Source organism: Crotalus tigris, unplaced genomic scaffold, assembly GCF_016545835.1.
Source record: "Crotalus tigris isolate CLP2741 ecotype Arizona unplaced genomic scaffold, ASM1654583v1 scf7180000017550.10884619, whole genome shotgun sequence".
Lineage (NCBI taxonomy): Eukaryota > Metazoa > Chordata > Lepidosauria > Squamata > Viperidae > Crotalus > Crotalus tigris.
Window position 1 is genome coordinate 6,108,849 of NW_024096468.1, and position 23,717 is coordinate 6,132,565.

At 41.8% G+C, this 23,717-nt stretch overlaps 1 protein-coding gene across 1 annotated transcript in view; it reads right to left on the reverse strand.

The window, feature by feature from the left end:
* The window catches only part of MNT (MAX network transcriptional repressor), a 79,247-nt gene that overhangs the window by 25,157 nt on the left and 30,373 nt on the right, over positions 1-23,717 (reverse strand). Inside the window, exons 3-4 of the mRNA XM_039341749.1 lie at positions 19,265-19,306; positions 17,259-17,370 (exon numbers count right to left, since the gene is read on the reverse strand). Of these exons, the coding sequence (XP_039197683.1) occupies positions 17,259-17,370; positions 19,265-19,306 (154 nt within the window). The remainder of the gene's footprint in view (positions 1-17,258; positions 17,371-19,264; positions 19,307-23,717) is intronic.

Consider the following 23,717-nt stretch of genomic DNA (forward strand, 5'->3'; position numbering starts at 1 on the left):
CATATCCCAAAGTAAGTAACATCATCAATGCTAGTCGCTGGCATTGATGATGTTAGGCACTAATGATGTTACCTAGTTGGGGTAATGAAACATCTGCAAGGAAACAAGCAAGCTCAGAGAGCACCAAGGACCCCCCTATTTTATTTATTTTATTATTTTAATTTTTGTTTGCTAGCTTGCTTGCTTGCCACCCATCTGGTTTCAAAACAGCTCTGGGGAGCTTACAATATATACACTGCCATGATCTGCTTACCTAGGCTGTGAGAGAGGCTCAAAGTCACCCAGCTGGCTTCTCTTTCTGACAAGGAAAAAATCAGCCCAAGTAGTACGACACTGAAACTCTGATTTTTACCCCTTTGGAAAAATGCCTTATGAATCTGGTACACATGCAGAATACCCTGTGAAACAGGTCCTAGGTATATTTGTGCATTTTCCATGACTTGCACAGAGACTAGAAAGCTCTTGATGAGGCAGGTGACAGGGACAACACTGCTCAGTTTGAGTTTCCACTGTCTTCACTCCTCCGGGTAACAACTATCATTCAAAATCAACCCTCTGGTGCAGAAGCCAGGGAAAAACGAAAAGTTTCATTCAGCACCACGGATGAGACATACTTACATAGATTTGCATAACGGTCTTACGCCTGCATAAATTATACTGATCAGTGGGAATCCTGAAAGAAGCCCTTCCTTTTCACAGACAAAAGCGTCTCAAAGCATATTCATGAGGTCTAGCAACCTGCATCGTGTTTTGTAAAGCCAGCCCTTTAGGCAGCAGAGGATGCCGATGCAGAGAAATATAACAATGCAGCCCTGGTTCTGGCAAGCCAAACCCAGTGATGACGTCTACAAGAGGTACCGGATCCGTGTTTTCATCTGCTACGTGTATGAAAACTCCACTTGTTTCCTAGGGAACAAAAGTGAGGGTTTCCATAGCAACCGGTTTGTACGACTGGCTCCTTCGGGCGGCGCCAATGGCAGAGGTTTGCTTTCTGAAATTCTCCTGCCACCAATGTAATAATAGGGGCAGGGAAGTAGAAATCTCTGCACAAGAGACTCTTTGTTTTTTTTTTTAATTGTTTTTTTAGAACAATCAGTGGAGTGATTTGCCTCCAAAGTTGTAAACGCTCCAACACTGGAGGTTTTTGAGAAGAGATTGGACAACCATTTGTCTGAAATGGTATAGGGTTTCCTGCTTGAGCTGGGGGTTGGACTAGAAGACCTCCAAGGTCCCTTCCAGCTCTATTATTCTGTACGTCACCCCAAGAAATACCGGAACCTTGGAGAGTAACATCACATTCTTGAAAGCCTGCAAGATGTTTCTCTCGGTCCCTTATCACGCCAAAGAGAATCAGGGCAAGATTGTTTTTTAATTTATTTCTGATGCTTTTCCCTTTCCCTGGATGCTTGCCTAACATTTTTGCACTTTTTCTACCAAGTGTTCTTGAGACTCCCCCATACAAGTTTCATTTTCCTAGCCCATCATCTGCTTACATCACCTGCCCAAAATATGTGAGTTTCTGCTTGTGGATGAGGTCCAGAACTGAGTGGTAATTCTTGGCAATCCATGGAGTTCTCGGAAATTACAGGCAAGCCTCGACTTATGACCGTAATAGAGTCTGCCCATTATGGTCATTAGGTTGTGACAGTTGTAAAGCGGTCATCCACACGACCAGCCCAATTTTACAAACTTTTGTTTTGTTTTGTTTTGCAGTAGTCATAAAGTGAACCACTGCAGTCATTCAGTGAATGCCGCAGTCATTAAGTGAGCAATCATTAGGCAAACCCATTGTTTGCTGTGGGGCATTTTTGCTGAAAACCAGAAGTAATGTTGGTTTTTAGAAAAAGTGGCATAATTGGCAGGACACTGTAAACAGCTATAAATGTGAGTTGCCAAGTGCTCCAAGTGCAGTCACATGACCACAGAAACTCCTGGCTGTCAGAACTAGGCCTTTGGGGGGGGGGTCTGTTATAACTTTGAACAGTTGCTAAACGATCAGCCATAAGTCAAGGACTATAGCACTTAGACTTTATATACCGCTTCATAGCGCTTTACAGCACTACTGTATCTAAGCAGTTTACAAAGTGAGCATCCTGCCCCCAACAATCTGGGTCCTCATTTTACTGACCTCAGAAGGGTGGAAGGCTGAGTCAACCTTGAGCTGGTCAGGATCGAACTCCTGGCAATGGGCAGAGTCAGCCTCCAGTACTGCAGTCTAACCACTGCACTACCACAGCTCCCATGCCCGCTCCATGTGAAGTGTTCTTCATTTGACTCATTCTCCCAGCTTCTTGGCACATGGACAATTGCACAAAGGAGCAATCAGAAGTTGGATTAAAAAGTTATAGAGGAGCCCTTCATCGGTCTTCCTGCCTGCTTGCTGAAAGGTTTTTCACAGCCCGAACGGTCAACTTTCTAAATAAATGTCAGTGAGGTACATCTGCAAAATACTTTCGCCTGGTTCTAAAGTTATTTGAGATAAATTCGAAGGGCCTCTGATGCTTGCCACTGTTAGTCATGACCTGCTGTTTCAAACGCATGCCATACTTTTCAGGATGGCTGTCAGATATTGTTGGTAAATGCTCCAACACTGGACGTTTTTAAGAAGAGACTGGACAGCCATTTGTCTGAAATGGTGTAGGGCAGTGGTTCTCAACTTGTGGGTCGGGACCCCATTTGGGGTCAAACGACCATTTCACGGGGGTCGCCAAACAACACAGTCCGCCATTTTTTCCCCCTTTTCCTTAGCTGTGCTACTCCCTTTTATTCTATTGGCTTTTGAAAGCCAATAGAATAGACTCTCTTGAATAGAGTCTAATTCTATTGGCTTTCAAAAGCCAATAGGAATTGTCCAGGCTGTCTCTGCCCTGCTGAGCCCGCCAAAAGTCCCATTCTGCAAACGGTGCTGCACCAGTTGAGTAGTCCTCGACTTACGATCGGTTGAGTAGTCCTCGACTTACGACCGGTTGGGGGTCACGGCATTAAAAAGATTGAGAACCACTGGTATAGGGTTTCTTGCCTGAGCAAGGGGTTGGACTAGATGACCTCCAAGGTCCCTTTCAACTTTTTTATTATTTGCCTGAGCAGCGGGTTGGACTAGATGGCCTCCAAGGTCCCTTCCAACTTAATAATAATAATAATGATTATTATTATTATTATATAGTGCGTCAGAGGTTCTGCTCCAGGTGGTGAGTTATTACTTTCAGCACTGGAGTTTGCTGTGATGCCCTCTCACAGCCCCGTCTGCTATGCATATCCGTAATCCATTTAAGATACGGGTATGGTACTCCTCAACTTGTGAGCACAATTGAGCCCCAAATTTCTGTTGAAGTAGGTCATTAAGTACCTTTTGGGGGTGGAAGCCATCGTAAGCGGAGGACTAGCCATAAGTGAAAATTGCCAGCCATACTGAAGGCAATTGGCCTGGATTTTGTAAAGAGGAGAGTGGATCAGGCTAGGCAAACAAACAGATGCAGCCCAGCCTGTCGTGTGAAGTCTGACTGCATGCTGATTTTGTGAAGGAAAGTTAGTAGTCCCCATTTTACAGGAAGCAATTTTGCTTTTTCAGGATGGATGACATTTAAAGCAAAATGAGATTGACCCAGATATCTCCGAAGTTTGAGAAAGGAAAAGGGAAGGAAATGTGAGGAAAGACATCCCATACAGTTTAAGTTACCAGAAGAGAAAAACCGACTAAAATTCTCTCTTGGACAAGGAGGACTGGAAGCTTAAAAAACACTGTTTCAGGCCCCTGTTGGAAAAAATAAATTTGCTTTTATGATTTTCAAATTTGATCTCAATCCATCAGAATAGAGCTGGAAGAGATTTTGGAAGTCTTCTACTCCAACCGCCTGCTCAAACAGGAGACCCTATACGAGGGTCTTCAAACTTGGCCCTTTTATGACTTGTGGACTTCAACTCCCAGAATTCCTCAGCCAGGCACACTGGCTGAGGGAATTCTGGGAGTTGAAGTCCACGTCATAAAAGGGCCAAGTTTGAAGACCCTTGCCCTATATCATTTCAGACAAGTGACTGTCCAGCTTCCTCTTAAAAATCTCTAGTGATGAAGCACCCACAGCTTCTGAAGGCAAGCTGTTCCACTGGTTAATTGTTCTCACTGTTAGGAAGTTTCTCCTTAATTCCAGGTTGCTTCTCTTTTTCATTAGGTTTCATTGTTTCTTGTCCCGCCCTCTGGTGCTTTGGAAAATAAGTTGACCCCTTCCTCTTTGTGGCAACTTTTCAAATAATGGAATACTGCTATCATATCCACCCTAGTGCTAGTCGCGGATCTTTGAGGACTAGAAGCTTGACTTAAAAAAAAATTAAACTGGGATTCTAATCAGAACGTAAAAGCCACACAGGCAAGCGCCGAATGCAATATACAATCTGTTCTTTGGAAGATGAGAGAAGGGAAAAACATGACACATTTCTTGGGCCCTGCACAAGGGGGCAAGCTTCAGAAGGAAAAGTTTTAAGAGCTTGCAAAACATCCTGTTGTATCTTGCTAGGAAGATCTGCACTACATCCCTGCAACTCATTCTTTCCATAGTCAGAATTCTACAGGACGAGATGCAAAGGTCATTGCCGGAGCCTCTGGTTTGTCCTGCTGCTTATGCCCTGATCGTTGGAAAATTATCCAAAACTAGAGATCTGGGGAATGTAAACAGATCAGCGCTGTTGCAAGGAAGGTCTGAAAAGGTCGTGTGTGTTCTTTTGTTTTTGTTTTTTAAAAAACACCTTAAAAGCAAATAACTTTTCCAGCATGGACCTGAAACATAGCAAATTTTCATCTACCAGTCCTCCTTTTGAAAAACAGGGAGTGAATGCCTTTCCATAGCTTATTCCTTTTTGTTATTTATTGAGCCAAATGGGTTGTTGAATGCCCAGATACAGGTAGATATATAAATGATTCTGTTCAAAAGATGCCATGTTTGAACTACCTTGCCCGCAATGGTCAACCTTGAACAGGATTCGCCACCTCACATGGTGTCTGTGGGGATTCACTGCATAATAGGGGTATAGCATCCTCCCATCAGTGTGATTATGTGTGCCTCGTTAAATTGTATATCCCAGGACTTTTCAACCTTTTCACCCATTGTACCACTTTTAGGATATGGCAATATCCAAGTACCACCAGTCGCCTAGCAAGGTGTCAAAAACTTGATGACCAAAAAAAAAAAGTGATAAAGTACAGGTAGCCCTTGACTTACAACAGTTTGCTTAGTGACTGTTCGAAGTTACAATGGCACTGAAAAAAGTGCCCCCCAAGCCACAGCCGAGCAAGACACTTGCCTGCCCGCCCGGCCACGCTCTTCCTCCTGTCCGAGGTTTTCACTGTTGTGAGCATTTCTGTTGAGGATTGGCAGCAGGGTGTGTGTGTTTGGTTTTTATTCCTCCCATCTGCTGGGTGGTTGCAGCAGGTTTTGGTCACTTCACATGACCCTGGGACACTGTGACCGTCATAAATATGAATCAGTTGCCAAGCATCTGAATGTAAATCACAAGATCCTGGAGATGCTGCAACATTCCAGCTGATTGGTGCTTCTTCTGGGCTCAGCAGAATGCCAGGATCAGTGCTGCTTTCCAGCTGATTGGTGCTTTAGGGCTCAGCAGAAGCACCAGGATCAGCGCCTAGCTCCAGCTGGAGCCTGGCGCTGATCCTGGCGCTTCCGCTGAGCCCTGACAGTCCCAAAGAAGCGCTGATCCTGGCGCTTCTGCTGAGCCCTGACAGCCCTGCAGCTCCAGCCATCTCTCGCTCAGGCTTGTGCAGTGCTGTCACCAGTTCAGCTCATTCCCCTCCCCTGCTATCACTTTTCTAGGATGGTCGTGTACCACCTGCCAGGTGCCAATGTACCACAGGTGGTACCTGTACCACTGGTTGAAAAGCCCTGGTATATCCCACTGCAACCGGCTGTAAACTGAGGGTAGATACCAATCCAGTATCTGATTTTTCCCCCCACATAAATGATGCTGTGTGCTTCAATGATTAAGATGGCCTAGACCAGGGGTAGACAACCTTGGCTCTTTTATGACTTGTGGACTTCAACTCCCAGAATTCCTGAGTCATAAAAGAGCCAAGGTTGCCTACCCCTGGCCTAGACATTGGTATCTGAATATAGATTTTTTGGACATTCATATTTTTCTGTGTTTTTAAGAGTAAATGTTCAAAATGCTAATATATATTGCAAATCCATTTATAATATGCTATATGCTAAGTAAATAAATGTATTGAGTAACAATTCATCCTGTTTGTTATCTAACTGCCTAACAAAACAAAATGCAGCTTATTTAATTGAAAGGAGCTCCACCATTATCATTCTTAAAATACATTAACAGAAACTAAAATAAAATAAAATAAAATAAAATGGATCCATCGTTCAATTAAATGACCTAGAGCAAGATAGAAAAAACACTTCAAGCCTTAGGTATAGGTTGCCAATATGCCAGTTCCTTTATAATGAAAACAAAACACTCCCATAAAAAGATAGCAACTAAATAATGGTACTAGCTATTTTTTATTTGCCATATTAAAAGAATAACATTTACTTCTTTCCCCAGTTCCTACTATAAAAACTGTTACCCACCCAAAGTCTTCAAATTCCGGTGGGTCAAAAAATTTTTTAAAAAGCAAATCAAACCTAGTAAAATGAAAACAAAAACTTCCAAACTCAGCAAGAGTCTAGATTCTAGAAAGACTAATTCTCTGGTTTGACATACAGGTAGTCCTTGACTTGACTTATAACTGTTCGAAGTTAAGACAGTACTGAAAAAGTGACTTCTGATTAGTCCTCGCACTTATGACTATCACAGCATCCCTACTGTCATGTGATCAAAATTCAGGCACTTGGCAACTGGCATGTATTTATCATGGTTGAGTGTCCTGAAGTCATGTGATCACCATTTGCAACTTTCCCAGCCAGCTTCTGACAAGCAATCAGTGGGAAGCCTAATTTATTTAATGACCATATGATTCACTTAATGAGTACAGTGGAGTGGAGTGGAGTGGAGTGGAGTAGAGTAGAGTAGAGTAGAGTTCTTTATTGGCCAAGTGTGGTTGGACATACAAGCATAAGCTCTCAGTCTATGTGTGTACACAAGCAGTAAACTGCTTAACAGCCATGGCAGTAAAGGTTGTAAAATCAGATGCAACTCACTTAACAACTGCCCTGCTTAGCAATGGAAAATTCTGATCATGAGGACTACCTGTATTTGCAATACTTGCACAAAGAACTAGTGTTTGTGACCAAGCAGGTTCATGCATGCCACCATTCATGAACTATCATCTGTGGGACAGCTTCTGTGAAGAGCGAGAAACTACCAAACCATGAATTTAACCCTGTCCTGTAATTCTCCAAGATGCTTGGATTTTACTTTAAACATTGGCATCAAGTCCTCGTTGCTAGAAGAACTACAGAATCCCAGACACGGTTCGATGCAATACCATTTTGTTGATGTTGGCAAGTTTTCTAGCAATTTTAGCCACTGGCAGTATGAGGAGGAGCTGCTAAACTGGAACATTCAGACACATTTAAGCTGCCCAACAGCTGGAATTGACTTCTTTGTGTAGGTAAAAGCATAAAAACGATGCACAAAACTGCTCTGAGCAAAAACCAGATGTGTATGCAGTTGCCTTAACACGAATGAAAATGAAGTGTAATGTACACTAATCCTGTTAATATGCTCTAATTGCCTTTAGAGATTAACAGGGTCTTTTTGGGGAGCAAAAACAGACTCCGGCTGAGTCAGAACTGATTGCTGTAATCTGCTTTCAGTGTGAAACTTCTGCACCTAAGCTTGTGGGGGGGGGGAAGCATGTTCATAAGCACATACAGGTAGTCCTCGACTTACAACAATTCATTTAGTGACCATTCAAAGTTACAACGGCACTGATAAAAGTTACTTATGACTAAGTAACACAACCATTGCAGCATCCACATGGTCATGTGATCAAAATTCAGATGCTTGGCATTGCAACCACGTTTATGATGGTTGCAATGCCCCAGAGTCGTATGATCATCTTTTGGGACATTCTAACATGCAAAGTCAATGGGGATGTCAGATTCACTTAGTAATCGGATTACTAACTTAACTGCAGTGATTCACTTTAACAACTGTGGCCAGAAATATCATAAATGTCTCACTTAGCAACAGAAATTTTGGGCTTAATTGTGGTTGTAAATTGAGGATTACCTGTATACTACATTTTAAGCCAGGACAAGCTAGCTTCTGAAAGAGGGAAGGCCACCACACATTCTGCTTTTTAAGACTTCTGAATAAAGTCTAGAAATGACTTGAAAGCAGGGGAAGAAAAAAATGGTTTTGAAACTAAGGCAGGAATACCACGCAATTTTGCTCAAAATGCAGCCTTAATTAAAAGAAGCTTCTGGTGGTAGATAGTGCCTGGCAGAAAAAATAAGGCCATATTCTCTTAATACATTAAATCATTCCTTAAAATGCAAAGATTTACAAGTATTTTGGAGGTCCTGTGCATTGAGGGATAAAAGCAAAAAGAACCAAATTCTTTCTGGCCGTAGTAGATATGCAGACACCCTCTTATAAGTGGGGCAAAATACCATTAACAGATTGTGACTGTGAAGCTGAAAAATAAACTATTCAACATATGTCGGGTGCCAAAACAGAGCCTATATTGGAGACTTTGCTGATTTCTTGCCTGTGACTAATGAAGCAAAACTAGCCATACTTTTATATTTTATATTTCGTATTTTGTATTTTTTATCTCTTGTGTTTTTATTGAAATGTGGTGTGAATGTGCGATTGGATAAATAAATGAGAAAGATGGAATACCAAAGCAATTATGTAAAGGCTTTTTTTTTAAAAAAAAGGCAAAATAAAAAAAAATGAAGAGGACAGAAAGAAACAGAATAATAGAAAGAGCAGCAAGTCCAATCCAACCCCATTTACAGGCTTCTGAATTCTGCCTTTTATGGGGAAGATTCCACATATTTACATAGAAATAATAGCAATTTATTAGAGCCTCTCAGGGTCCTCAGATTCTTTTTCTGCACAAGCAGTAAAAGCACCACTTTTTAAAAAGAGGCTATTTGGGAGAAGAAGAAGAAAAAGAAAGAAAATGGTCGTTTCTGGGAACTGAATGGGCTTTTTACTTAACTCTTGCCTTCCAGATTTCCAAGAAAGAGAGAGAATGGTGCATTTCTGAGGGGGGAAAAGAAGAAACGAAGGGATTCAAACAATTGGCAGGGCAAAGCCTTGAGCCACAGAAAGTACTGCTGGCTGCAAAGGCTTTGCACGTTATCCGCCCATGGAAGGGAGGGGCCCCTTCCCTCCTTCCAGGCCTCCCCAGTTCGTTCCAGCTCACATTCCTGTCTGGGCAGGCAGCCCTGGTGACGTCAGACGACTAGAGCCAGCCATGTGCTCTCTTCCCATGTGGATCTGCTGGCGAGCAGAGGGGGAGGAGAGCAGAAGAGAGGAAGGAGGGAGGGAAGGCAGGCCTTGAGGCCGACTTTCGGTCCGCTGCAACAGGGGTGGGAAGTAGGGTCTTGGCCTGCTGCCTTCCTAGCTGCTTAGCCTGCTAGTAAGGCCAGGCACATGGCACTCACAAAATACAGGTAGACTTATGACCCAAAATTGAGCCCCAAATTTATGTTGTTGTGAGAATTTGTTAAGTGAGTTTTGTCCCATTTTACGTAGATTCCAGCTTGTAGAATAAAGCATGGTTAAAACAACCATAGTGTAGTCGTGTAATGAGTGAATATATCCATCGTTTCTGGCAGTGCTATGAAAATTGTGCTGCTGTGCATGTTTGTAACACGACAGAAAAAAAATGGAGAAAGTGTCTCATAAATTTGGGGCTCAATTGTGGTCCTAATTCGAACCTGTAGCGGGCAGTCAAATGCTTCAAGCAGCTTTCTCCATTTTTTTCTGTCGCTGTTACAAACATGCACACCGGCACCATTTTCAAAGCCCTGCTAGAAACGATGGGTATATTCACTCAGTACATTACATTATCGTATGTTTTAACCAAGCTTTATTGAACGAACCAGGTACAGGCTAGGATCTATGTTGCAATTAAAAAGTCATCGTGGCTTATTTAGCCAATTTCTTGTTTGTTTCCCTCTCTCCTTTCTCTTCTACCTTTGTGTCTTGTGGATTAGAAAGAAACCTGGGTAGAGAATGATTTATTTATTTTTAATTGATATTGTTAAAATGCCCATCACCCCCAAAGAGGGACTCTCTGGGCGGTGTACAGTAAAATATCAAAACATAAAACAGTATATAAAAATTTAAATTCTAGAACTGAAAATTTTAAAAGTTATAAACATTTTTAAGGAGGCGAGAATAAACCCTGTTAAAAAAATGGTTTAAATCCTGTTAAAAAAAGCTCATGGCACCAACCAACCCCACAATTGTGTGCTCCTTTAGAGTCCCCACACAAGGGCATCGAACCATGGTTTAATCCCTTTTCAGAAAGCCAGGAGAGTGGGAGCCCGCCTCAACTCCAGAGAGAGAATATTTCATAGGATGGGGGCAACTGTAGAGGAGGCTCTTCCTATACTTTGCCAGTCAGTAAACCTTGCCAATAATCCAGATAATTTACAAACCAACTACAATCCTCCATTTCCAGATACCACACAAAGTCATGGCTGCCATCAATACATTGACAAACTATGGTTTGTTATGGTTTAACTTCTCTTAAACCATGGCTTATTCAATAAAGCCATTCACACAACACAGACAAAACTAAACAGTATTATTTCACTGTTGGCTGAAAATTTTATCCAGCACTGGAATTAAAAGACTTGTGAACAGAACAGATTCAACCCTCATAACTTGTACTTTGCTCACTTGGTTCTGTCTCTTTAATTTTCCTCTTTTTGTTCCACTTTCGCTAGTGCAAGGAGAGGGCAGGTGGGGTAAGAAATTGGAATTTGCTCTTTGCTCAACTTAAACAGTAAATATCTATATTCAGTACATCTTACTTTTAATATAATTAACTGCTGCAAAAAGCATTATAAAAAAGGATGTTGAGACTTTGGAAAAAGTGCGGAGAAAAAAAACTAAGGTGATTGAAGGCCTGTAGACAAAAACATATAAATAATGGTTGCGGGAATTGAGTATGGCTAGTCTAGAGAAAAGAAGGACTAGGGGTGACATCATAGCAGTATCCCATTTTTTGAGGGGCTGCCACAAAAAAGAGGAGGTGAACTTATTCTCCAAAGCACCAGAGGGCAGGACAAGAAACAACAGATGGAGACTAATCAAGTAGAGAAGCAACCTGGAATTAAGGAGAAACTTCCTAACAGTGAAAACAATTAACCAGTGGAACAGCTTGCCTCCCAAAGTTGTGGGTGTTTTATCACTGGAGGTTTTTAAGAAAAGACTGGACAGCTATTTGTCTGGAAAGGTACTATAGGGTCTCCTGCTTGAGCAAGGGGTTGGACTAGAAGACCTCCAAAATCCCTTCCACCTCTATTCTGATTATAAAGCATACAGGTGGAGATAGTTAAATCCTAACTTCTCTCTGCCCCAAATCAGGATATCCATAATTTTCTTTAAAAAACAACGCCCTTCTTAGCCCCGTGGGGAATCTGAGTCTTCCTCAATCTCAGATCCTTTACCAGAGACATGAGAATTGAAGGGTTATGTACAGCAGCAATCCCCAATCTTTGCACCACCAGAGACTGGTTTCATAGAAGACAATTTTTCCATGGACGGGGTGGGGGGAGAAAGAGGAGTGTGCAACCTAAATCCCATGCATGTGCAGTTTTGCTCATCTGCCCTTCATCTCCAGCTGAGCAGCCCGGGTTCTAACAAGCCACGGACTGGTACCAGGGTTGGGGACCCCTGCTGTACAGGATCTTAGCTGTTCCTAGCATTGCATTCCTCTGGACAGAGAGCTCTGATGTCATTCCTGGGATTTGTTGGAGCCCCTTTCCCAGCTTAGGGGACACACTCCTACCCTGTTTCCCCAATAATAAGGCCTACCCCGAAAATAAGCCCTAGCTTGATTTTTTGGGGGGGAATGGCCTACTATAAGCAGAATCTCTCATCTGGATTTAGGAGGGTCTAATTCCTATACCATGCAGATATTCCTGTACACAATGCCAGCTACTCCGTGGATACAAAGTTATGCCAGCTACTCACTGGCTATACAGTTTTGCTAACTAACTATGTCTGCACACCATGCTTAGTATAAATAGCTGCACTGTTGCTATTGTGTTTGTTCAACATGTTAAATTTGTTGAGTATTAACCTCAGAGGACTTTTTGAGCATTTGCAATCCAACACACTGCAAAACCCCACATAAAATAATAAAATAAAATAAAATAAAATAAAATAATAAAATATCAACTTCAAATCTAAGAACAGGTAGTCCTCGACTTACAACCACAAGTGAGCTCAACATTTCTGTTACTAAGTGAGATATTTGTTAATGAGTTTTGCCCCATTTTGCCACCTTTCTTGCCTTGTGAATCACTGCAGATGTTAGTCACGCGGTTGTTAAGTGAATCCTGCTTCCTTATTGACCTTGCTTGTCAGAAGGTCGTAAAAGATGATCACATGACCCCGAGACATGACAACCGTCATAAAAATGAGTCAGTTGCCAAGAGTCAGAATTTTGATCACATGAAGAGTGGGATGCTGCAATGGTTGTATAAATATGAAAAATGTTCCTAAGTCACTTTTTTCAGTGGTGTTGTAACTTCAAACACGGTCATTAAACGAACTGTCGTAAGTCAAAGATTGCCTATGCTTTATAATAAGGACCACTCAAAATGGCACTAAAAGGGTTTGCAGTCTTTTTCTGCAAAGCTGCTGGTTAGGTAAGGTGCCCTTATCATCACCACCACCCTGAAAATGTTCATCTGGTATTACTTTGTTTGTGATTTTAGTAGGTATTGTTTATTTTGTGTAGGCATTTTTCTTCTTGGGTGTGTTGCACACCACCCAGAGCTGCATTGTTTGACCTAGGAAGGCATTTAACTCTATTAAATAAATTTTAATAAGAAGTAATAATAAGTAACAACTTGCTTCATGTAGAATACTGGAGAATTTGGTAAACTGCACATTCTTTTGCAATCCTTTGTGATTATATTTTGAGGTTTTTTTACTTTTGGCTGCTGTTCCTCTGGATTATTTTGTGTTTTTAATTTAGATCAATGTTTCTCAACTGAGGCAGCTTTAAAATGGGTGGACTTCAACTCCCAGAATTCCCCAGCCAGCATGTAGGAGTTGAAGTCTACCCATCTTAAAGTTGCCCCAGTTGAGAAACACTGATATAGATTGTTGTTGAGTGTTATATACTGTTCATCCCTTAAAAATTGTTTTGGCAAAAAGAGGCAGCTATATAAATAGAAATAAATAAACATTTTAGCCAGTCCTCATAAAGGCATTGCCTAGGTAGCAGCTGGATTAAGTTTACTTGTTGGCTTAACTCAATAAGCTGGATCAGAATTGGTTAATACCGTATATATTTACATACAAGCTCATGTACATATAAGTCAACCCTTGGAAGTTTAACAAAAAAAAGTATTAAAAATGTGCCACCCACAGATAAGCCAACCAGCATTTTTTCATGGTATGTTGGTTAAAAATTTAAGGAGTCAGCTTATCTCTGAATGGGTTTATCCACGAATATATACAGCATTTTTTTTTCTTCCATTAAATCATGTCTGATTCTTGGAGACTACCTTCAGTTTTATTGCAAGATTTTTCAGAAGTGGTTTGCCATTACATCCTCCCTAGGGCTGAGAGAAAGTGAGTGGACCCAGGTCACCCACCTGGTGTTGTGCCTAAGACAGGACTAGAACTCATGGTCCCCAAGTTTCTAGTCTGATGCCTTAACCCAGGGATCTTCAAACTTGGCCCTTTTATGACTTGTGGACTTCAACTCCCAGAATTCCTCAGCCATCATAATAATGATAAAGTTGGAATGGACCTTGGAGGTCATCTAGTCCAACCCCCTGCTCAGGCAGGAAACCCTATACCATTTCGGACAAATGGCTGTCCAGTTTCTTCTTAAAAACTTCCAGTGTTGGAGCATTCACTGCTTCTGGAGGCAGGTTGTCCCACTGGTTAATTGTTCTAACTGTCAGGAAGTTTCTTCTTAGTTCTAGGTTGCTTCTCTCTTTGGTTAGTTTCCATCCATTGCTTCTTGTCCTGCCTTCAGGCACTTTGGAAAATAGCTTGACTCCCTCTTCTTTGTTGCAGCCCCTGAGATACTGGAACACTGCTATTATGTCCACAAGTCATAAAAGGGCCAAATCTGAAAACCCTTGATCTAGCACAGTGATTCTCAACCTTTCTAATGCCGTGACCCCATAATACAGTTCCCCATGTTGTGGTGACCCCCAAGTGGGTGTGGCCACCAATAAGAGGGAGTAGGACAGCTAGGGAAAAGGGAAAAAAATGGCGGACAGCATGGTTTGGCGACCCCCGTGAAATGGTCATTCGATCCCAAATGGGGTCCCGACCCACAGGTTGAGAACCACTGATCTAGCAGATGCCTCTCTTTTTCAAAATTTTCCATCTTATTGTCACACTTTGGTAAAAGGACACAGAAAAGGGGAACACTTAATTGTATTTGCGGCCTTTCCCATCCCAACCAAGCTACAGGAAGTGTATATTCAATTAGGATTTTTATTTTGATTGACTGGTAAAACATGAATTACATCTGCTGGGCATTTGAGGGTAAAGAACCCAGTGGAATAAAAGTCAAATACATTACTTAACACACACATACACAAACAAACATATACACAGGTTTTGGATTAGTTAAGCTTCCTGCTTATCCACTGCCAGCTCATAGAAGTGAGTGCTTAACTTAACCTGGAACAACAGCCTCCTGAGTCAATTACATTGTGCAAACACAACCATCATGTGGCAGAGAGTTCCATAGGTTAGCTAAGATTGCATGAAAGCCGCCTTGCCCTATTCATTTGCTAGTCTGCAATCTTTTGTCTCTATATTCCCCTCCTTTTTGGATTATTCTTTGCAGAGACTGACGCTAAGCAAAGAGGCACCATTGTTTCAGGGGTCTTCAATTTCCTCTACAGTGAAAATCATACTTTCAGCAACCAGCAAGACTAAAACTTTGGCCGCTGCCACTATGAGAAAAATATTTGCATGTTTTTTCCAAGGAATATCTTCGTGCCAGCTTCTGGCATATGTAAGCTATGAGAATCATATGCAAGCTGTCAGCAAATCAATACATAAGGTCATTTGGCACAAGCTGGGTTTTCTACTGAATGTATACCAATAATTTTTTTCCTCCTTCCACCACAAATGCCACGTTTTGCTTTCTAAATCTTCTTCCCTTGCACGCCACTGAGACCACAGGAAGGATCCCTTCAGCTACCACAAGCCGTTAAAAAAAAAAACTTTAAAAACTTTGTCATCGGTTTTCAAATAAAGGCTGTTCCTTTAATGGAACACATCAGCACATCCAATTACGCAAGAGTTGCTTGGTTCAGCCAACTAATGTCAACACATAGAAGATGGTTATGACCTGCTGGCATGGAATAGAACAAATGTGCCTGGTTACAGCTGCACTAGATTCACAACTGCATTCAGAGGCCGCACCAGAGTCCAGCTCAAGAAACTTAACCATTTATCTGAATGGGACAAACCACAATTCCTGATCCATTGTCAAAAACCACAGCTGCCGATCTACACGCCTTGATTTCGTTTACAGATATGCCACTAGGTGGCTTCCACATATATCACAAAATTATAGGGTTGGAAGGGACTTTGGGGGTCTTGTAGTCCAATATCCTGCCTAAAGCAGGAATCCTTGGATCATCTTAGTCAAATGACTGTCTAATCTTTTCTTGAAAACCTCCAGTAATGGAGCACCCATGACCTTCAGGAGGCAGGCTCTTCCATTGCTTAACCCAGGTAGTCCTCAATTTACGACCACAATTCATTGCTAAGCAGTACAGTTGCTAAGCTAGGCATCACATGACTGCCCCCTGATTTTACAACTTTTTTTGCCGCAACACAATCACCATTTGTGAGCTTCCCTGCCAGCTTCCGCATTGACTTTTTGCTTGTTGGAAGCTGGCTGGGAAGGTCACAAACGGCCACCATGTGACCACGGGATGCAGCAACCATCACAAACACATGCCAGTTGTCACACGCCTGAATTGCATTTACATGACCGTGGGGACCCTGCAACGATTGTAAGTGGAAAAACTGGCTTTGCAAGTCACCTTTCCAACACCGTTGTAACTTTGCATGGTCATTAAACAAATGGTCATAAAGTGAGGGCCACCTGTAGCTCCCACCATCAGGAAATCCCTCCTTCTTTTGAGTTTGGATCTTGCTCTGTAAGGCTTCCCCCCATTGATTCTTTTTCACACGTCTCTTCCTACTCAGAAAAATGAACCCACTTCCTCTGCTCAATGACATCTCTTTGTGTATTGGAAGGCTACTACATTACAGGTAGTCCTTAACTTACAACCATTCTTTCAGTGACCATTTCAAGTTACTTATAGCCATTTTTCACACGTACGACCATTGCCATGGTCATGTGATCAAACTTTGGATATTTGGCAACTGGCATGTATTTATGACTGTTGCAGTATCCCGGGGTCACGTGATCACCTTTTATGAGCTTCTGTTAATGGGGAATCCAGATTCGCTTAACAAACAACTGTGCCACTAATTTAACAACTACAGTGATCCATTTAACAACTGTGGCAAGTAAGGTCATAAAATGGGACAAAACTCAACTAAGAACTTCCTTGCTTAGCAATGGAAATTTTGGGCTCAGTTGTGATCATAAGTCAAGGACTATCTGTACCTAATTTTCCCCTTATCACATACTTCTTCCCATATACATTAACATTAATATACACAGGACATTTTTTTCCTGTTCAAAATGTTCTAAAAAACCTATAGCACCAGTCAACACACTATGATTTAATTAGTTATATATAACATAACAAGAAATCTTTGTCTGCTTGTCCTGAACCTTCCACCTACCAGGAAATAGAAAGACAATGGGAAAATCCCTCTTGGCAGAAGACAACAATATTAATTTCAATTATCTTTTGTTACACATGCCATTTCAATTTTTCAAAAAGGAGGAGGGATCATATAGCTGGCATTCCCCAATCTACTCAGCTTCAGCTTCCCTTATTCTAGGTCAAGGGGATTCTGGGAACAGAAGTCCAATACATCAGTCTGGATGAGACCAACACCTGGTGCTCACAATGGTATACTTCACATCTCCAAACAGGGTCAAAAAACAAAATAATCCACGTTGTAGCCCTTACCTGGATATATCTCAAGGCACTCCTTAGGACGCTGAGGTTTGAGGTTTTCTTGTCGTCAACATTGGGGATGTTTTTCTTCAGGGTCTCAAAACATTCTTTCAAGTGGGCACGTCTATGGAAACAAAACCCCAAATTTAGTCAGCCTGCCGAACAAACTTAATCTCAACTTTGATCAAGACGACGTGCCAACTGGCATGAAATGAGGAAATCATCGGGCGTGAGGTTTAAAGTAGGGTCAACAACACAGCCTCTCAGTTCCCTTAATGCAGTGTTGAAGATGTGTGGACTTCAACTCCCAGAATTCCCTAGCTGGGAATTCTTGCTGGCTAAGGAATTCTGGGAGTTGAAGCCCACATGTCTCCAAGCGGCCTAGGTTGAGAAAAATTGCCCTGAGGTGATCTCGGTGAACGTCTGAAATTATTATTATTTTTTAAAAAAAAGTATTTTTAATTTCTTCAAATTTTACAATATTTCAGGTGCACATAGTTAACTTGCTTGAAATTCTTGTGCAAAACTGAAAGAGGTCTCAGTGATTTTGATGACCTCATGCAATTTCAGGTGATTTTTTTTTTAATGTTGTTTGTAGGAGGCACCAGATGCTTTTTAAGGTGGTTAAATCCAAACCTAATGAATTAGAAGTTGCAATGCTCAGGATTGTTCAAGCTAACTTACACAATTGTTTCATTCAAAGGCATCCCACACAGCCAGTGGAGGCGTGGTAGCAGAACAAATAAAAATCCCCACACCCAAAGACGTAACACACACCTGTACACTTGACCTTCTGCACTGTATTACAGTAGCACAAAGTCAACAGACGCTCCAGATAACTAGTGTCTCCTCCATTGCCTCACATAAAAAGCATGTATTTATTTATTAAATTTATTTGCCACCCATCTCGTTTTGAAGCGACTCTGGGCGGATGCAAAATATTTTGCCGCCTACCCAACCTGCAGTCATTTGCTTAGGTCAGCTGACCTCATTTTAGAAATTACTCAGCTGAGATTCTTAAAATGTTAGCAGATGTTTTGGACATGCATGGATGATCTCAGAAAGAGACAAATCAGAGCAAGGGGGGGGGGGAAATGTGGCCATGACAGGCAGGGGACAAAATGTAGGTTTGGGGGAAGATACATTGAAGTTGAGCATTGTAATTGATCAACTCAACAAATCAAACTAAGATACGGAACGAGAAGGTATTTAAATAAAAAAGAGCAAAAAACACAGAAGAAAAAATAACTGGTCAGCATTGCTGCGGGCAAATACAGGAATTGTCACAGGATATATTCACTAAGGGTTAAACGGTAAGATTCTTAGTTTTCTCTGAATTTGATTGTTTTTCTGCAGATATTTTAATACCAGGCTATGTAAGCAATTATAGGAGCTAGGATGGGGTAGGCAACCTTGGCTCTTTTATGACTCGTGGACTTCAACTCCCAGAATTCCTGAGCCGGCTGGCTCAGGAATTCTGGGAGTTGAAGTCCACGAGTCATAAAAAAGCCAAGGTTGCCTACCCCTGAGCTAGGAAATCAGAAATCATGCTTGGAAGTGGCTTTGCACATCAATTTTGCCTAAAATCTGCTTAATGGAACTACCAACAGAGAGCAAGCCAAATCAACATGCAACCCCCCCCACAAAAAAAAATAATTTGAAGAAGGCATCTAACTTAGTTTGCACATAGCATAACTTGATACAGCATGTAAGTAGGAAAAACACTTACAGCTACTGCTTTGCATAGATTTGGAGAGAGATGTGAGGTAAAGAATCTTGGTTTGCCTACTGGCTGTTGAGAAATGCAAACCATGGTCAGCGCAAATCACGGTTTGGCATGGTGCCTTAACTAAACACTTTCTTTTTTAGGCACATTCACAAAGTACAACCAATATTCTCAGAAAACTTTTTACGCTTGGAAAACAAACAGAAAACAACTTCTTGGAAAACTCACACTTTCTTTCTTACCACTTATCATGTGGTAAGATGATTGCTTTGGAATTTAAAAAGGTACCTACCTGTTCTTCTCCAATTTGTTATGGACTTCTCGGGTGCCAACCCTAAAAAAGAGGAAGGAAGGAGGGAAAATATCAGAAAAAGCATTGCCCAGTATCCAAGTTGTAAAGTTAGGAATATTTCTGGAAGAGAAAGCATCTTAATTTTTACACTCTGCAAAGTATTGTTAATAGCACTGGAAAGGAAGTCTTTTATTTTGTAAAAAGGGAAGAGGTGTGTATGTGTCTATACATGTTACAGGTAGGTAGTCCTCCACTTATGACCACAATTAAACCCAAACTCTCCGCTGCTAAGGAAAGCGGTTGTTAAGTGAGTTGCGCCCCATTTTATGATCCTTTTGCCACAATTGTTAAGTATATACAGGTAGTCCTCAACTTGTAACTGTTCATTAACTTGTAACTGTTCATTTAGTGACCTTTCAAAATTACAACAGCACTGGGAAAAAAAGTGACTTATGACAGATTTTTACACTTATGACCATTGCAGCGTTCCCATGGTCACATGATCAAAATTCAGATGCCTGGCAACTGGTTCATATTTATGACAGTCACATTGTCTTGGGCTCAGATGATCTTCTTTTGTGACCTTCCAACAGGCAAAGTCAATGGGGAAGCCAGATTCACTTAACAATGGTCTGACTGAACTAACAACTGCAGTGTTTCACTTAACAAGTGTTTCACTCAGCAAGAGGAATTTTGGGCTCAATTGTGTTCGTAAGTCAAGGACTTCCTGTAATGCAATCGTTAAGCAAATATGGCTTCCCTCACTGATTTGGCTTGCCAAAAGCTGATTGGATAGGTTACAAATGGTGATCACATTACCTCAGGACACTACAAGAAAACCTTCAATATTCTTTCTGACGCCAAACACAGGCATTTATACTCTCACATACATGCATGTTCTTATAAATAATGGAGCATCTGAATAGCACTAATTTCAATATACAAATCTAATTGCAAACTTGGCCCACGTGTTCAGTTACATAACATTTCATGTACCAAATCTACTTTGACTGAAACCAGAAGCATGAAATCATTCTGTCTCTAGGATTCTATGTAGCAAGAGTAAGTTATGAAGAAATTTCTTTCAAGATACCACATTCTCTCTCTTCCTAAAAGTATTCAATATGCCCTGCAACTACAAACTGTCATCATTATACGCCAGTTGCCAAGCACCCAAATTTTGATCATGTGACCTTGGGGATGCTACAACTCTCGTAAGTGTGGAAAATGGTTATAAGTCACATTTTTCAGTGCCGCTGTAACTTTGAATGACCACTAAATGAATGGTTGTAAGTCAAGGGCTGCCTGTGACGTCTCCATTAATTCTTCTTGAAGCAATTGAGAAGGATTCTAGAATCTATCTGCTTATCCAGCCAAACACAACCAGTCCCACACCACAGACACGCAAGATGTGCATGGCACACCGATCGCCACATCCTTGTTGCCCTGGTAACAAATGCATCTGTTGTTTGCAGGCAACCTGCTGAGGGAAATACACAGCCCTTGCAGCCTCTGTATCCGACAAGGAAAATCCAGGACACTAGAAATATGTCACAGTGTTCACAAAAGGCGAGATTATTTTAGGAACCCCAGAAAAAACATCAGGCAAAATGAACGTCTCAGGAATTCTGGAGGGAATCAGATGTACTGATTAGATTTGGCATGAACTGTTACCTTAGATTATTTTCCAGGATCTCTGTAGGTATTACAGGTAATCCTCAAGTTATAACAGTTGTCAAACTCGATCGTGTCACGTGATGTATCGTGACATATCGCGAAGCTTTTTGCTTTTGTGGAGCTGAAGTGGGCATGGTCTGCGTGTGACATACCGGCCCGCAGGCCGCCGGTTTCACCACCCGATTTAATGTCTGTTCCAAGTTACAACGGCACTTAAAAAATGTGACTTATGACTGTTTTCATAGTTACAACCCTTGCAGCATCTCCATGATGATGTGATCAAAATTGAGAGGCTTGGCAATGGGTTCGTATTTATGACCGTTGCTGTGCCCCAAGATCATGTGATCACCTTTTGTGACCTTCTGACAAGCAAAGCCAATGGGGAAGCCAGATTCACTTTACAACCGGGTTACTAACTTATCAAGTGCAGTGACTCGCTTAACAAATGTGGCAAGATGTGTCATAAAATGGGCCAAAACTCACTTTAAAAATGTCTCGCTTAACAACAGAAAATCTGGCCTCCATTGTGGTCCTAAATCGAGGACTACCTATATATGTGCATGCTTGGATGTGCACATCACTGGCTCTTCCCCAAATTGGAGTCTTTACACAAGCTGGGACTTCAGATCCCAAAATTCCCCTGCCCATTATGACAAAGGGGGAATTCCATTCCCAGCACATTTAGAAAGCACCAGATTGGAGCAAGCTGGTTGTTCCAGTTCAGACGTTTGCTTCCCACAATAGCCAGTAAAAAATTGCAGAAAACTACCAAACCCAAATTATCATTCTTGTACAATCTCCGCCACTGGTATGATAGTTCTGAATACTGATAATCTATTGGAACCATTTCTCTACAAATGGGTGTTTGGTCCATGGCTATCTGGATATTAAAGACTGGGCAGCCATTTATATACAATGGAAGGAGGATTCCTGCACTGGGCAGGGGGTTGGGCTAGAGGACCTCCAAGGCTATTCTATGATAAAGGACCCTAATGAATTAAGCATGGGAAAATCTTCATCCTGGGGAATTTATGTACTCTTAACATGGGATAAAGCAGCTTTTTACAAGTAGTCCTTGCTTACAATCACAATTGTTGGGAAATACCCAGTCAGAAGGCCTCAAGCATGGAATTAGCCTCCAATCCTTGCACAGCTGCAAGTGATTCCAAACTGACTCCCCCACCCCCACCCCTTAAGCTCCATAAAGCCTTATATATCTCTTCCCAGGTGACGGGTGGCAATCTGGGGAGATTCCTGTATAATAGGCAGAATGTAATACAATGGTACCTCAATCCTCGTCGTTAATTCGTTTCAGAAGATGCATCGAATATTAAAACCCAATGGGTACTGAAAAGAAAGCACGTGGTTTACCACGTGACCCACTATTTTGGCTGGAAGTAATAGGGAGTCGTCACAAGGCAGCCGACGTCAGCAAGTTCTTTCTTGCATGTTGACTGCCGGGAAAAGGATGAGTGCCAGGACAAGATTTCTGCTTCAAAATGCATCAAATACTGAACTTGACAAATTCTGAAGCAGGTGAGTGCCAAAGTATGACTGTGCTTGGCTTGAACCCTACATCATGTGTGGATCTGGCTGCTCGCCCTTGACCCCAATGGGATTGAAAAAGTCATCCTTAAGTAGGGCAGCTGTTAAGTGGAGCATCACATGACCACATTGATTTTATGACCTTGTATTTTGATGGTAGTTTGATGTGATCACTATTTGCGACCTTCCCTGCCAGCTTCCCCTGCTTGTCGGAAGTGGGCTGGGAAAGTTGCAACTGGTGATCACGTGACTCCATGACGGTACAACTGCCTTAAACACATGCCAGTTGCCAAACACCCAATCACGATCACATGACCATGGGGAGGCTGCAAGGAGCAGTCAATGAATCACTTTGTTTAGCGGTATCATAGGTGCCTAAATGAATGGTCGAAAGTTGAGGACTGCCTATAGCTCATGCTATCCCCCAAATCTTTCTGCTTTCAATGCACACAACCACCTTAGCGTGGTTCAGGGGTAGGCAACCTTGGCTCTTTTATGACTCGTGGACTTCAACTCCCAGAATTCCTGAGCCAGCCATTCTGAGGAGAAAGGGAGAGGTTTCCATGCTGAGCCATGCTGCCTCTGGAATTCTGGGAATTGAAGTCCAAGAGTCATAAAAGAGCCAAGGTTGCCTATTCTGGCCTAGTCACTTCAAGACACAGAAGGGATCTTAACACATCTGTGAATACAGCCCATTGAACTTTGTTATGCAAGCTCAGGAAATGGATTAACTCCACAAGATTAAGGGTGTTGTGTGAATGCAGCCCCGATGTGAATGCAGCCCCCGAGTCTGCTACAGCAGAGCAAACCACTCAGGATTGCTATTAATCGTGATGATGGCAGTGAGGATTATGATAATAATATTCCCTTTTCTCCCTTATTCTCATCCTTCCTTTCCATTCAACCCTTAACTCAACTGAAGGAAGGGACCAGACCCTTTTCAGTTCTGCAGTACAGGTAATCCTCGCTTTACAACTGGAATTTCTGTCAATAAATCATTGCAGTTGTAAGTGAAATTGGACTGAATTTTACAACAATGTTTGTGGTGGTCATTAAGTGAATCACTGCAGTCATTAAGCAAATCCAATTTCTTCAGTGGGCATTTTTTGCCTGAAATTAGCAAACAGAGCCATAAATCGTGATTATGGGATCACAGGATATTGCAACTGGTCATAAATCCAGGGCGGTGTCAATTGCAAATTGTGATCACATGACCACAAGGATGGTACAG